This window comes from Eschrichtius robustus, chromosome 9 (assembly GCF_028021215.1).
Source record: "Eschrichtius robustus isolate mEscRob2 chromosome 9, mEscRob2.pri, whole genome shotgun sequence".
Taxonomy (NCBI): domain Eukaryota; kingdom Metazoa; phylum Chordata; class Mammalia; order Artiodactyla; family Eschrichtiidae; genus Eschrichtius; species Eschrichtius robustus.
This window is the reverse complement of record NC_090832.1, coordinates 53,360,864-53,376,545: the sequence shown is the minus strand read 5'-3', so window position 1 is coordinate 53,376,545 and position 15,682 is coordinate 53,360,864. Positions and strand designations below refer to the sequence as shown.

The 15,682-nt window shown below is 39.7% G+C and overlaps 1 protein-coding gene across 1 annotated transcript in view; it reads right to left on the bottom strand.

The window, feature by feature from the left end:
- Positions 1 to 15,682, bottom strand: part of RTN4IP1 (reticulon 4 interacting protein 1) — a 45,962-nt gene that overhangs the window by 14,393 nt on the left and 15,887 nt on the right. Inside the window, exons 5-6 of the mRNA XM_068551365.1 lie at positions 12,706 to 12,754; positions 2,631 to 2,767 (exon numbers count right to left, since the gene is read on the bottom strand). Of these exons, the coding sequence (XP_068407466.1) occupies positions 2,631 to 2,767; positions 12,706 to 12,754 (186 nt within the window). The remainder of the gene's footprint in view (positions 1 to 2,630; positions 2,768 to 12,705; positions 12,755 to 15,682) is intronic.

Here is a 15,682-nt window from a genome sequence, read left to right as displayed (position 1 = left end):
TAGAAGCATCCTCTTCACCTTATGGAATTTTCTTCTTTTGGTTTCATGCACGTCAGCACAATGCAAAAGACAAATCAACAGCCTGCTGTCAGTCTTCAGTTCTGCTCTAACATGCCAAAAAATCCAGTCATAATGGAATCCACAGGAACTGACAAGATATTCAACTCCTTAAATCTAATCTAAAATTGCTATAATCGCTACATTCTGCTTAAAAGGGATAAAGCCCAATGAAGCTTTAAAATACTTTAGAAAACAAAGATCTATTTAGAGAATGCATGCTTATATATTAAGCAAATTAACAGAGGAATTCCTTTTCGGTAAATCTTTTTTCCCTCCTAAATTCATCTGGATGAAGTCAAACATCAAAGCTTCTAAAACCAGCTTTGGCCAACTGTGTGGCTCTTGAGTCTTTCATGGGACTAAACTAAAGAAGGGCAAATAAAAATTAAAAGATATGAAGTGCAGGAGAATGACCTTACTAGATGACTATCCTCATTAGAAAAGAACAGAAAAATTCTTTTTTATGAGTTTAAGTTTCTGCTTAAGTTTCTACTTTTAAGTTCCTATTTCATTCCCAAATTTTGGATAAACAAACATGATGACACTTCATTTAAATAAAACTTAAGGGCAGCCTGGTATTATAGAACTGGCACTGCCTGCAAAAAGAAGTCCAGAGACCAGGCTGTAGACCCAGCTCTCCCACTAATGATTAAGTGGCATGACCCTGAGCATGAAAAAAACTCCTAAATCCTCTGCCCCTTATTTTCTCGACTATAACGCCATAGAGTAGGACTGAAGGATTTCAAAGCCCTTTCCTGCTGTAAAACCCTAGGATTCAAATCTAAAAGGCTGCTATTTGGAAGGAGGAACAAATTTATTCTAGGTGGATTACAAGGCCAACCTCCAGGCAGAAGTTACAAAGGTCAATTTTAACTACAGCGATCATTAAAAAAATAACAGCCTGCATTTGCGAGCTGGTGAGGTCCCCTGACTGGGCAAGAGCAAGCAGAAGGGGCAGGGCCTCTGGGCGAGACACGGAGGAAGAGCGGGAGGCGCCGGGCGGGAGGCTAGCCTGGGGGGAGGCTAGCCTGGGGGCACTCTCGCCTTCACCCGTCAGGGCCTCTCTTCTCTGGCAAAAGATTCCAGACGTGCAAAACACTCAAGATGGATGGGGGGAAAGGGTGGGCCTTGACCTGTCTCTGCTGCTACTCCTAGAGGCAGCAGGAGAGGTGATTGACCGAAACTACCACTGTCTGGAAGCCTAGGTCCTGCCACACAGGCAGGGATCTCCGCAAGGGACAGTGTTAGCCCTCAAATGTGCCGTAGAGCGTGTTCCTGCCGCGGGGGCTTTACATTTGGTGTTATCTCCACCTGGAACAAGTGCTCCTCTCCTAGATCCCCTCCACAAGTCATTAAACAGATATCGATTGTAGGTCACTACACCATCCCGGGGTCGGGGGGGATACAGCAGGGAACAAGACCCCTGCCCCCAACAAAAAAAAGTCCTATCCTCCTGGCTCGCTCCCCGAAGCCTCTGCCCAAATGCCTCACTTAGAGGCACTCTTCAACCACCCCATCGCAAACAGCCTCTTCCCTCCAAAACAGCCTTTCTTTTCCCCTTTCGCTGCATCAGGGTTCTTGAGGGCACTAACCACTAGAATACAAGCCCACGAAAGGGGGCAACGTGTCTTGTTCGCCACTGTGTCTTAGCCTGTGCTTAGAACACTGCCGAGCAGGAAGGGACATGCCATAAACAGCTCCAGGATGACGCGTGGCCGGCTGCTCCGGGCTGCACAGCCGAACATCTACTGTTGCGAGTTGCGGTGCTGGCTGCGAGGCTGGGCTGCGTCAGATAGGGGCTCCCTTTGTCTCCTTTTTTTTTAAACCCATGAAAATATACTTCTACTTAAAGTGGGCAAGAATAATTAGCTTCTGAAAACTAATTTAAAAAAGGAAAAATCTTTGAAATAGAAGCAGTAAAACAGCTTTCCAAATACTCCTCAGGCACGCTCTCCGCTGCAGCTTTGCCTGGGCTGGGTGAAGACCAGATTCCTAAGCACCCCCGTCTCTGCCCGAGCCACAGTCAGGATGGACAGGGCCTGAGAGAATTCCTGAATCCGCTCTCACTTGGTACACTCCGTCAAACCACAGCCTGGCATTCAGACGCAGCGAGAACCTCCACAGACTCGCATTACTGATATCTATACTGCCTGTGCTTCTCTGAAACCCTCATTATGAAGCCAAAACACTAATCATGTACTTCACGTACTGCTCTATGTTCTTCTTGTGGTGTCAAATGCCCCTGGAGGGAATCCACTTCCAATTTTGCCTTCAGACCTGTTACACACCAGCAATAAAAGGAAGTTAACTTAAAAATTAGCAGAAGTCTAGGTAAGCAGAAGTCTAGGTAATATCTTCCTCAGTACAAATTACATTACATGATCGTGCTGTATTAACATCTGGAGTTAAAACATAAACCAACCTAAATAACCTCTAGTGACGTGGAGTGTTTTCGTAGATTCTTGTCTAAGATTCCAACATGACTGTAAGGCCACCCAACCATCTCAGGCTTCCATTATCAGCTGTCTTTGTTCCCACCTTCCCAATATGAACATTGTTTGAATACATACGGCTTTAAAGATTTCAACTGCTCTTCCATATTTCCGGATTTGTAATCAATTACATCATCTGCCCCAAGCTTCCTTACAAGTTCACTGGCATCCTGAGAGCAAACTGCTGTCACATGAGCATCCCACGCTTTCATTACCTGCCCAAAAAAGGAAAAAAAGGGGGGAGGGGAGTAGAAAAACTGAATTAAATAAAAAATAGTTGGCACCATGTATACATATATCAGGTTAATCTCTAGACAATTCTAAGTGCTCTGTCTTAACAAGAGTTACAGGAAGCTATCTGCCAGAGACTAGTAAAATGATTAAACTTTTGTTCACTAAGAAAAATCCAAGAAATACATCTCGTTTTCCCTGGATGAGACAGTCACCTTGCTGTCATGAAGCTATAACCAATCCAATTACAGAAGGGCTCAGTGCCTCACCAGCATCAGAAAAGACAGGAGTTGATGGCCTTAAGCTCAGCATTTTCAATGATGGCAAAGGTAAATGGGAAAAAAAAAAATCATGTCCTCAGAAAATGAATATTTAAAATGCGCCCAGAACATAAAATCGCAACATCTCTTCATTTGCATCTCCAGTAAGTGTTAGTATAATCTTGAGTCAGACAACTGGGTAATCAGGTACTGGGTAATAAATGAAAGGTGCTCTTAAAAAGAGGGGAAGAAGGGACTTCCCTGGTGGTCCAGTGGTAAAGAATCCATCTTGCAATGCAGGGGACACGGGTTTGATCCCTGGTCGGAGAACTAGCAATCCATGTGCCACGGGGCAACTAGGCCCGCGCACCACAACTGCTGAGTTCGCGCATCTCAACAAGAGAGCCCGTGAGCCGCAAACTGCAGAACGCACGTGCCACAACTAGAGAGAGGAAACCCACAAGCCACAACTAGAGAGAGGCCCACAAGCCACAACTAGAGAGAAGCCGGCGCTCTGCAACTAAGACCCACCACAGCCAAAAAAAAAAAAAAAAAAAGAGGGGAAGAAAACATGGCCATTTGACTTTCAAAACATGCATCAGGTCCTCTCCTTTGGAGTAAAAAGACCTAAATAAATGATTTGGTGGATTTAAAATGCAGATACCTTATATTTTAAAAATAATATATTTAAAAATAACTAGACTTAAAAAAAAAGAACGATTCAGGATAAAGTATCCAGAAAGCATCCTGCTCCAAAATTACTACAGTTCCTTTCTATAATGACAATTTCATAGAATTAAAAGGGAGCCATCATCAGCAAAATTTGAGAACAGTTACTTGAAGTTCACTGAGAAATTTTCAAATGGGCAGTTATAGGCCATAACAAATCAGCTGTTTTCTCACTCCTGTCCTCAATATCAATTTCCTGAACTTCCTTAATATAAGTTGCAGAGGTTCACTAGAATATACGAGATCTGTGTTTGTTCTGTTCACTACTGAATGCCCATTCTGTGGTACACACAGATGCTGGAGATCTGTTAAATACAAAAAACAATAAAGGATTTAAAAACTACTCACAATCTTATCTAATTTCTCACTTTTAAAAAGTAATACTGACCAAGGAATATGCCCTGGAAATCTGAGGGGAATTAAAACATTTAGGACTGACATGATATATGATAATTTATGTTTATGGGCCACAAACAGAGACACTTGAGTATAATGACATGTTGCTTTCAACAGCAAGTCCCAAACTAAATTCAAATATGTGAAGAATACAATCCAAGATGAATATCCAGTATCTGTATAAAAAAAGAAACTGTCAAGGAAAAAGGAAATTGTGTTCTAAGCACCTACATTTAATTTGTGTTTTCCTTAAACAGTATTAAATCCTCAGGAAGAATCTGTCATATCTTGAAACAGTTCAATGAATTTTTTTCCAAATTTCTAGATTTTCCTCTCCCACTTAGAACTATCTAATATCTTTGCACACTACTAAAAGGTTTTAAAACAGCTTTAGTTGTTTTACTATTTTATGTAAATTAAAACACAAGTACATTGGGATTGACATGTATACACTGATGTGTATAAAACTGATGACTAATAAGAACCTGCAGTATAAAAAAACAAACAAACAAAACAACTAATACTAAACTTTAAAAAAAAAAAAAAAAACACAAGTACAAGAGACGTCTGTAAGGCAGACACCACTCAGACAGAGGCAGCAAGCTGGCTGCCACTCCAAAAGCTCTTCCCTGTGCCCGGTCTCCACACCAGACCCTCTCTCCCAAAAGTCATCATTACCCTGATATTTATAGTAATCACCTCCTTGCATTTAAAAAAAAAAAAAGGTTTTATCACCCATATATGCATTCCCTAGATACCATAGTTTAGTCTTACCTACCTACCTATCTATCGATTTATTTCACTCTGCTGGGTCTTAATTGCAGCACTCAGGATCTTCGTTGCAACATGTGGGTTCTAGTTCCCTGACCAGGGATCGAACCGGGCCCCCTGCATTGGGAGTGCAGAGTCTTAGCCACTGGACCACCAGGGAAGTCCCTATCCCCTTCACTTTCTTAAAATTTATCTGTGAAAGAATCTAGGCCATGTGACCTGCAGAGTTTTTCCCACTGGAAACTCTGGAATTTCTGATTGCACACCTGGGACAGTTCTACCTGTTACTCTATCCTCTGTATCTTCTGTTTCAGTCCATTTAAGCACGACTATGAATAGTGTCTGGCAAAATTATAGGATGCATAGCATATCTGGTTGTTGCCCTTTTTACTATCTCAGTGGCTGTCTACTGGTGGTTGCAAAATGGTGATATTCTCTCTCTCCTTTTTTCATTTAGTAGTTGGAATACTTTTATAAAGAAACACCTCTCCTCATATATTAGTTTACTCATGTGTACAGTTCGTATAGAAAAGGCAAATAATTTTTTCCTTTTTTCAGTTTATAAAATAATAAATTGGTTTCCTATCTTCCAAAAGTGACCACTTTTTAAAAAATATCATCATGAACTCATGGATTTAAATATAGTTGAAGGATTTCAATCCACTGTAATTATCATTATGATTACTGAAGCTCAAATTGTCTTCTTTGACAATCTTTGGGAGTTTCTTCAAGTTGGCTACTGAGTCTTTTTGACATGGCTCAACTAGTCTTTACTAACTTCCTTGCTATTAATATATTCTAGGCTCATTCTCGTACATTTTGCGCGCTAGATCTGGAATCTGCCATTTCTCCAAGGCGCTGCACTTTTTTCTGTGTGTAAGCAATGATATTTCAAGAGACAGCTTTACACACATACATATACAAAATATCTCTTGAGTTCATATTGATACTTCCAATTCAAATTCCAGACTGTCAAGCTTTTACTTAACCTCTTTTCTGTTACATCTGTATCTCCTTTCCTCCACTCCTAAAATCCTGGTTGTCAAAGACAAAGGGGATGACAGAATTAAAATACGCCATAAATACCCAACTGTTCCATTGTATATTACAACATAACAGTCTCTGAATAATAGTACTAATATCACTACCAATATGATTAATGAAAAGATTAAAATAATTTTAATATATGCTCTCTGTTCCTCCGCTTTTTAAAAACAGCTGTACTGTTTACCTTGTCAGAGCATATGGCTATTACACACTATACTCTCTTTTTCTAAGCCCTCATTTAGTTTTAGTTCTACAGATAACTTTATATTGAACATTTACCACCAGTCCTTGGTTCGATGTCTCTCTAGCCATTTTAGTTTTCAGAAGCTCATTTTCTAGTAGATTTCTCAGAAAGGGATCAGAAGAACATATTCCCCAAGTTCTTGCATGTTATTAACAGTTCGTATGTGCCCTTTAGTGTATGGAGCCCAGTTTTGCTGTATATAAAATTCTTAGCATATTCCTTCTCAAGTGTCTTAAATATGTTACTCCACCCCTGCTCCCTCCACTAGCATTAAAGCACTGTTGTCAAAAAGTCTGCTGATAACTGAATTTTACTTACATGTCACATGCTCTTTTTTAAAAAAAAAATAACGCTGCTTTTTTTTTCTTAAAAAAAAAAACCTGGTGTATAAAGCAGAAACTAACACACCATTGTAAAGCAATTATACTCCAATAAAGATGTTTAAAAAAAAAAAAAAAAAAAGAATCGTTCCCAAAAGGGAAATGTGAAGGCAGTACTATGGAGAAACTTCCTCTACTTAACCACTTGACTCAGTTCTAGATCATAAAGACCAAGTTTGACTTTAATTATCTTTCTTTCCAAGTCCCTTTCATTATATCCTCTGTCAGCCTTGGTTTCCTCATTTGTGAAATAAGAATAGTAATGCCCACCTTATAGTTTTGTCAGAGGATTAGACATTAAAATAATTAAATGCACCAGGATATTGTATCTAGCATCTAGTATGTACTCAATAAACCTACTTTCCTCCCCTTGTAAAACAAACAAACAAACAAAAAACCTGGTGGCGCAGCAGTTAAGAATCTGCCTGCCAATGCAGGGGACGCGGGTTCGAGCCCTGGTCTGGGAAGATCCCACATGCCGCGGAGCAACTAAGCCCACGCGCCACAACTACTGAGCCCACACACCACAATTACTGAAGCCCACACACCCTAGAGCCTGTGCTCTGCAACAAGAGAAGCCACTGCAATGAGAAGCCCGTGCACTGCAACGAAGAGTAGCCCCAGCTCGCCACAACTAGAGAAGGCCCGCGTGCAGCAATGAAGACCCAACACAGCCAAAAAAAAAAAAAAAAAAAAAATGTCCCAAGGGTTTTTTTGTTTTTCCTTTTTCTTTAAGTGCCAGTAATTTTACTAGAGTTCCCCTGGATATTGCTCATTCTGGGTCCATGTACTTAGATAAGTGCTTTGGTTATTTAATATGTAATTTCAAATCATTTAACTTCAGGAAAGCAGGGAAGTTTCTTGAATTACTGATTTTAGTATTTGTTCTATCCCCTTGTTTTGGTTTTCTTCTTCAGAAACTCCTATTATCCATATAGCAATCTTCGTTTCTGTCTTCAATATTTGACACTTTCTCTGAATCTGTTTTTATCTCTTCCTTTCTTTCGTAATTTACAATTTTTCCTGTTTACACATTCTGTTTCTATCAGGCCAGCATTATGTGTTGTGTTTGTTATTGAGTTCCTTCTAGTTTAGTCTTCATTGCTAAATAATTTTTTTTTTACTTTTTTTCTGAGTTTTCCAATTATGATTTATTTCGTTCTTTCACGCTCTCTATCGTATTTTTTTAAGATATATTAATTTGTTTATTTTTAATTAATTAATTTATTTTTGGCTGCATTGGGTCTTTGTTGCTGCGCAGGCTTTCTCTAGTTGCGACGAGCGGGGGCTACTCTTCGTTGCCGTGCACAGGCTTCTCATTGCGGTGGCTTCTCTTGTTGTGGAGCACGGGATCTAGGCGTGCAGGCTTCAGTAGTTGTGGCGCACGGACTCAGTAGTTGTGGCTCACGGGCTCTAGAGCGCAGGCTCAGTAGTTGTGGCGCACAGGCTTAGTTGCTCCGTGGCATATGGGATCTTCCTGGACCAGGGCTTGAAACTTCTTAACCACTGTGCCACCAAGGAAGCCCTCTATCGTATTTTTAACCTTTTTTTTAGCTTGTTTTTGAAATTGCAGGTTTCATTTTGATGTTTTCCAATGTGTTTTCATTGTCTGTAGATATGTTATTCTACCTTGATATTTATCTATTACTCAACCGTTTAATCTTATTAAAATATGTTCATTGTGAAACATAACACACAGAGAAAAGTGCATGGAATATAAATGTACAGCTTAACAAATTATTATAAAGCAAACACTATCTTAAGCATCACTCAAGATTAAGAACTAGAACATCTCCTCACTTCCCCCTCCCAGTCAAAACCCCCCTCACTCCCTTAGAAGTAATAACAACTATCAGGACTTTTACATGAGCCTCCCCAACACCCCCCCACCCCGCCCCCGCCTTTTTGTAAAGAGATTTACTATCTAGATAAGCAGCCTTAAACACTATTGTATAGTTTCACCTGTTCCTGAGTGTCATTAAATGGAACCATATAAGGTGTTCTCTTGTTTCTGACTTCTTCCTACTTGTAAGATTCATCTACTTCATTGCACACAACTATAGTTTGTTTCCATGGCTGTGTAATGTTCCAGTGTAAGAATACACTGCAATTTACTTCCCCATTTTACTGTTGAGGGCCATTTGAGTTGTTTCCAGTTGGGGGATAATACATGTAATTCTGGTACATATCTTTTGGTGAACATGCATGTACAGTTGACCCTCTGTATCCAAGAACTCCACATTGTTGAATTCAACCAACCAACCAGGGATTGAAAATATTTGGGAAAAAAATTTGAGAAAGTTCCGAAAAGCAAAACCTGAATTAACAGTATACTTGCAACTATTTACAAAGCATTTACATTGTGTTTAGGTATTACAAGTAATTTAAAGAATATTTAAATTATACAGGAGGATGTGTGTAGGTTATATACAGATACAATGCCATTTTATATAAGGGACTTGAGCACCCGTGGATTTTGGTATCCAAGGGGATCCTGGAACCAATCTGAGGTTGGTTCTGAGGTTGGTATACTGAGGCATGACCATATGCCTATCTACAGAGTACATTCGTAAAACTGTTAGGTTGTCATAGAGCAATTCATATTCAGAGTTACTATATGGTGCCAAATTATTTTCCAAACTGGTTGTACCAATTACACTCTAATCAGCAGGGTATGATATTTCTCTTTTCCTCCCTCCCTTCCTCCCTCTTTTCCTTTCTTCCATTTACTTATTCATTAACCCACATTTACTGACAATCTGTGGATTAGGCCCTGGGTATCTGTCTTAGTCCATTTGGGCTGCTATAACAACATACCACGGACTGGGTACTTTATAAACAACAGAAACGTATTTCTCACAGTTCTGGAGGCTGGAAGTCCAAGATCAAGGTGTCAACACCTTGATGTGTTCAGAGCCCTCCTCCTGGTTCATAACCAGTGCCTTCTCTGTGTCCTCACATGGTAGAAGGGCTAAGAAGCTCTGCTGGGCCTCTTTCATAAGGGCATTAATCTCATTCACAAATGCTCTGCCCTCATGACCTAATCACTTCCCAAAGGCCCCAATACCATCACTTTGGGCATCAGGACTTCAACATATGAACTTTGGAGGGACACAAACATTCAGACCATAGTAGTATCTAATGGTGAATTAGAAAGAAGTCAAGGTGTGCATCTCCTGGGAGTCCTTTCCCCTCTCTCCCAATTCAGTGAGCAGTGGATGAGAAACTCCAGCACTATCCTGGTCCTCAAAAGGTCTGAGGCGGGGTCTGGGGAGGAGGATAGCACCCAAATTCTCCCTCCTGTAAAGCCATGTGGCAGAGCCTCTGAGTGTGCTCACTAGCCCCTATTGCGGAAAGGGCTTCTCCCCTCATCCTGAGGGGGGCTTAATCAGCAGCCGGCCAGTTAAACACGTGACCACAATGGGAGCAGCCACTAGGTGCCATCCTGTTCCTAGAGGCTTGGGGTACTTTGCTTTGTTTGTTTTGTTTGAGGTAAAATTTACACAAAATTCATAATTTTAACAATTTTAAAGTGTATAATTCAGTGGCTTTTAGTACAATGTTGTGCAACTATCACCACTATCTAATTCCAGAACATTTTCCTTACCCCAAACATAAACCCACACCCATCAAGCAATCATTCCCCATTCCCTCTTCCCCCCAGCCCCTGGCAACCACTAATCTGCTTTCTGTCTCTATGGATTTGCCTCTTCTGGACATGACATAAATGGAATCATACAAAAATGTGACCTTTTGTGTCTGAATTCTTTCACTTAGCATAATGTTTTGAAGGTTTATCCATGTTGTATTATGTAGCAGAATTTCACTCCTTTTGATGGCTAAATAACATTCCATTGTGTATATATACCACATTTTGTTTTTCTATTCATCAGTTGATAGACATTAGGGCTGCTGCCATTTCTTTGTCCATTATGGATATTGATGCTGCTATGAACATTTGTATATAAGTTTTTGTTTGAACATAGGTTTTCATTTCTCTCGGGTATATACCTAGAAATGGAATTGCTGGGTCATAGGGTAATTCTGTGTTCAACATAGAATTAAGAATTTTAAGAAACTGCCAAATTTTTTCCCACTGTAGCTGCACCATTTTACATTCCCACTAGCAACATATGAGGGTTTCAATTTCTCTACATCCTTGCCAACAATGTTATTTTCCATTTTTTTAATAGCCATCCTAGTAGGTGTGAAGTGATATCTCATTGTGGTTTTTTTTTTAATTGAAGTGTAGTTGATTTACAATATTGTGTTAATTTCAGGTATTCAGGGTTTTTTTTGCATATTATATTCCATTATAAGTTGTTAGAAGATATTGGGTATAATTCCCTGTGCTACACAGTAAATCCTTGTTGCTTATCTATTTTATGGATAGTAGTTTGTATCTATTAATCCCATACTCCTAATTTGTCCCTTCCCCCTCTCCCCTTTGGTAACCATATGTTTGTTTTCTATGTCTGTGAGTCTGTTTCTGTTTTGTATATAGATTCATTTGTATTACTTTTTTTTAGATTCCACATACAAGTGATATCACACAGTATTTATCTTTCTCTGACTTATTTCACTAAGCATAATATTCTCTAGGTCCATCCATGTTGCTACAAATGGCAATATTTCATATTTTATGGCTGAGTAATATTGCATTGTGTACACACACACACACACACACACACACACACAATCTCCTTAAGCCAATCATTCAATTGCAGCTTTGATTTGCATTTCCCTAATGACTAATGATGTTGAACATCTTTCCATGAACTTACTGCCCATTTTTATATCTTCTTTGAAGAAATGTCTATTCAAGTCCTTTGTTGATTTTTTAACTGGATTGTCTTTTTGTTGTTGAGTTGTGAGAGTTCTTTACATATTCTGGATACCATACCTTTATTAGATACATGATTTGTAAATATCTGCTCCCATTCTGTGTGTTGTCTTTTTACTTTCTTGATAGTATCCTTTGATGCACAAAAGTTTTGAATTTAATGAAGTCCAATTCATCTAATTTTTCCTTCTTTTGCTTGTGCTTTTGGTGTCACCTCTAAGAATCTATTGCCAAATCCAATGTACGAAGATTTATTCCTATGTTTCCTTCTAAGAGTTTTATGGTTTTAGCTCTTACATTTAGGTCTTTAATCCAGTTTGAATTAGTTTTCACACATACGTGAGGTAGAGGTCCAACTTCATCCTTTTGCATGTGCATCTAGTTGCTCCAATACCATTCACTGAAAAGACTATTCTTTCCCCTGTTTAATGGTCTTGCCACCCAGGTCAAAAATCAATTGGCCACTGGGACTTCCCTGGTGGTCCAGTGGTTAAGAATCTGTGCTTCCACTGCAGGGGGGCACGGGTTGGATCCCTGGTTAGGGAACTAAGATCCTACATGCTCTGTGGTGTGGCCAAAAATAAAATAAAATAAACCTTTAAAAAATAAATCAACTGACCATAGGTTTATTTCTGGATGCTCTACTCTGTTCCATTGATCTATATATCTATCTTTATGCCAGTACCACTGTTTTGATTACTGTAGTTTTGTAAGTAAGTCTTAAATTAGAGAAGTGTGAGTCCTCCAATTTTGTTCTTTTTCAAGATTGTTTGGCAATTTGGGGTCCCTTGCAATTCCATATGCATTTTAGGTTCAGCTTGGCCATTTATGCAAAAAATAGGCAGCTGCCATTTTGATAAGACTGCACTGAATCTGTAGATCACTTTGGGGGAGTATTGTCATTTTTATACAGCATTTTGGCTATTGCATTTCTATATATATTTTAGAACCAGCTTATCAATTTCTACAGAATTGCCAACTTCCATCCACTTTCACTGCCCATGGTCTTCTTCCTTAAAAGCTTTCCTACATTTGTTATATAGGACAGCCACAAACTCACTCATATATTAAACCACTGGAAAGGTTAACACTTCCTTCTACATTAGAAAATTTCCTTCTTAGAAGAGCAAGCTGAAATCACAGTGAATGTAATTTCTCTCACCTTTCAAGGAAAAATAGTTCACAATATATAAATTTATAAATTCATGAAAATAATAATCTTCCTCTTCACAAGATAAAGAAATTGTCTTACCTGTATAGCAAAAGTACCAACTCCGCCTGAAGCACCCAAGATTAAAACACTGCAATGCAAAAAAAAACTATAACTAATGAAAATATTAAGCCAACATAACTGGATAAACAAACAAGACATTTTCAACATGTAACTGGCTCAAAGATAATCCCCAAAGCAAACAAAATCATTCAGCTTCCCAAGATTCTACTACACAAGGATTTTTTAGGTTCACCAAGAACCTATAAGTGCTTAACGTTAGACATACTATGAACTCTCTGCCAAGAATACAATATACCAAAAATACCAATGATTTGTATTTTTTAAAGTAGCTCAGATGCTTCTGGTAACATCTGTCTTACAATTTTTCTAGGCTTAAATTACCATAGCTTTCTCTATAAGAGGGAGCTTTGGGATTCTTTTTAGTGTGTTACAGTATATTCAGTTGCTCTCTAAGAAAAATCACATTCCTGACCACATTCTTGCCAAAGTGGAATAAACGTCTTTTGTTCAGGCACGTCCCATCATGCTCACCAGCTTTCATAAATGGAAACCAATCTTATCTTCAATTTGGCTTCTTGTTAAGCAGATGAATCTGTTCTATCAGCACAAACATGCTTGTGCTCCAGGTTTTTACCATGTTTCCTTACTGTATGTAGTCTTCCTGCCACTCTAGACCAAGGATGTGCAGCCTGGAGTTTGTGGATGAGTGCTGGTGAGAGCTGTGAGGGTGTGAACCCTGTGAAATTGTGAACTGACTGAAATAACATGCAAAATTTGGTGAGATCATGCATATGTGCATTGGGGAGAAGGATCCAGACTTATCATCAATTTCCCAAAGAAGGCATGATTCAAAAGAAAATCACTAGTCAAGAATCTCTGCTTTACATATTCTCACATTTTATTCTGAATTAAGCTAGAGCTCCAGTGAACTGCCTTCCCCAGGCTGCATAGATTCAGGTCCTCAGAAAATTGTTTGTACTGAACTGCACTTTGGTGTTCTGTTACCAGTCTAGGCTGAGAGACATTATAAAAAGTGTCCGTTTGATATTTGACACTACATTAGCTAAGGAGATACTGTTGAGAGAATTCTTCCTGAGAATTCTCTTTATGAGTGCCCACAGGAAAAAAACATTTTTCTGAAGACTAAGTTGGTGGCAGTAGCTATGCTTCTATTTATCTGTCACTGAAAATTGTGTAACTGCAGGTTGTGGGTCCCTCTTTGACTTGGCTGCTGGAAAGTGCAGGGAATTTTGTCACCTATCTCAATCAGGTACACCTGGAACATACATTCTGTCTACAATCTTAACCCTAGTTTCATTTTATTTTATTTTTCTCTCTTACCCATATCACAGAAGGCTGGTTGTCACCCTTTAGATCTTAGAAGTTATTAGTAATATTTGTAAGCCAGCTATTCCCTTTGAAATTACCACCAAATTACCATCAAATGTAATTAAGACAAGTCTCTTTGAAAATGATGTTCCTTTTAGAAGAGTTACTTTTAATTTCATGGAATTATAAATTGTGAAGAATAAAAGAAACTTTAAAGATCAACTCCTCCAAAATCCTTCAATTCACACATTTAATAGCTTTAATGCTTCCTAAATGGGGGCACGGTGGGGGAGGGGAGAAGCACTAAGACTGCTTCACAGATACATCCCAAAATTAGTTCATCCATGGGATATTTTACCCTCTTATTTTGGCACATTCTTATAGAAATGTAACTAGTCAAACTCTCATTTAAGTTCTTCACAATCTAATCTTTTTTGCAACTCCGACTTCCTCTATTTCTGGAACAGAACTCTCCACCTGAGCCTCCCCAGTCCCCTCACTTGGAACCCCAAGTCCCATGTATGCTGGCCCATGCCTCAGGCTCTCAAATGCCTTTCACTGCCTGCTGAGGTCTCCCTTCCCTCAAAGGCTCAAATCCCAGTTTGCCTGCACAATACCCTAGAGATAGCCCTGATCCTGACATCCCTGCCCGCATTTGGTGTTGGACACATTGTTAACTTTCATTCACATGCTTGCTGCCCAGGCCATTCTGCAAGACTCTGAGGACAGAGACCTCATATTACGCCCGGCACCAGCCATACTATCCTGGGTGTAGCAGATGCCTGATCAATGTTGCTTGACTTTAAAAATCATCTAGGGACTTCCCTGGTGGCGCAGCGGTTGAGAATCCCCCTGCCAATGCAGGGGACACGGGTTCAATCCCTGGTCCGGGAAGATCCCATATGCCACAGAGCAACTAAGCCCATGAGCCACAACTACTGAGCCTGCGCTCTAGAGCCCGCAAGCCACAACTACTGAGCCCGAGCACTGCAACTACTGAAGCCCACACACCTAGAGCCCGTGCTCCGCAACAAAGAGAAGCCACCGCAATGAGAAGCCTGCGCACTGCAACAAAGAGTAGCCCCCGCTCGCCGCAACTAGAGAAAGCCCGTGCGCAGCAACAAAGACCCAACACAGCCAAAAAAAAAAAAAATTAATTAAATAAATAAAAATAATCTAAATCAGCATTATATCCTACAATTAACAACAATTGCTACTACCCCAAATGAGGGAATCACCTGGCTATTTGAAAGACTGCATTAAAATTTCTTCCAATAAAGAAAAGCTTGAAATGAATTTCTAATTCTCACCCTGAGAATTAAGAGGATACCAAATACAATGGCTGCTTAAGGATCCAATGGCCAGACACATCTCCAACTCATTATTGTCAGTTCATAGCTTCCCTGTAACTCTTGATTCAAAGCAGTCTCACTCCTCCATATGAAAAAGCAAAAATGTGTTTCTTAGCAGCGCTTGGTGGAAGAGGGAGTGGTTCTGCATTAGCACCTTCAGTTCCTGATGGTGCCACTTGGCGGCGCCAGTGAGTGCAAAACAGGCAAGGAGCAAGCAAAAAGAAGTGCTACAGAAGCAGGTCAGTTTGTGAAGCAGCCCTGGGGGCACACCATTCATTCTCTGGTCATGCAAACTCCATATTTTGTGCAGGTCC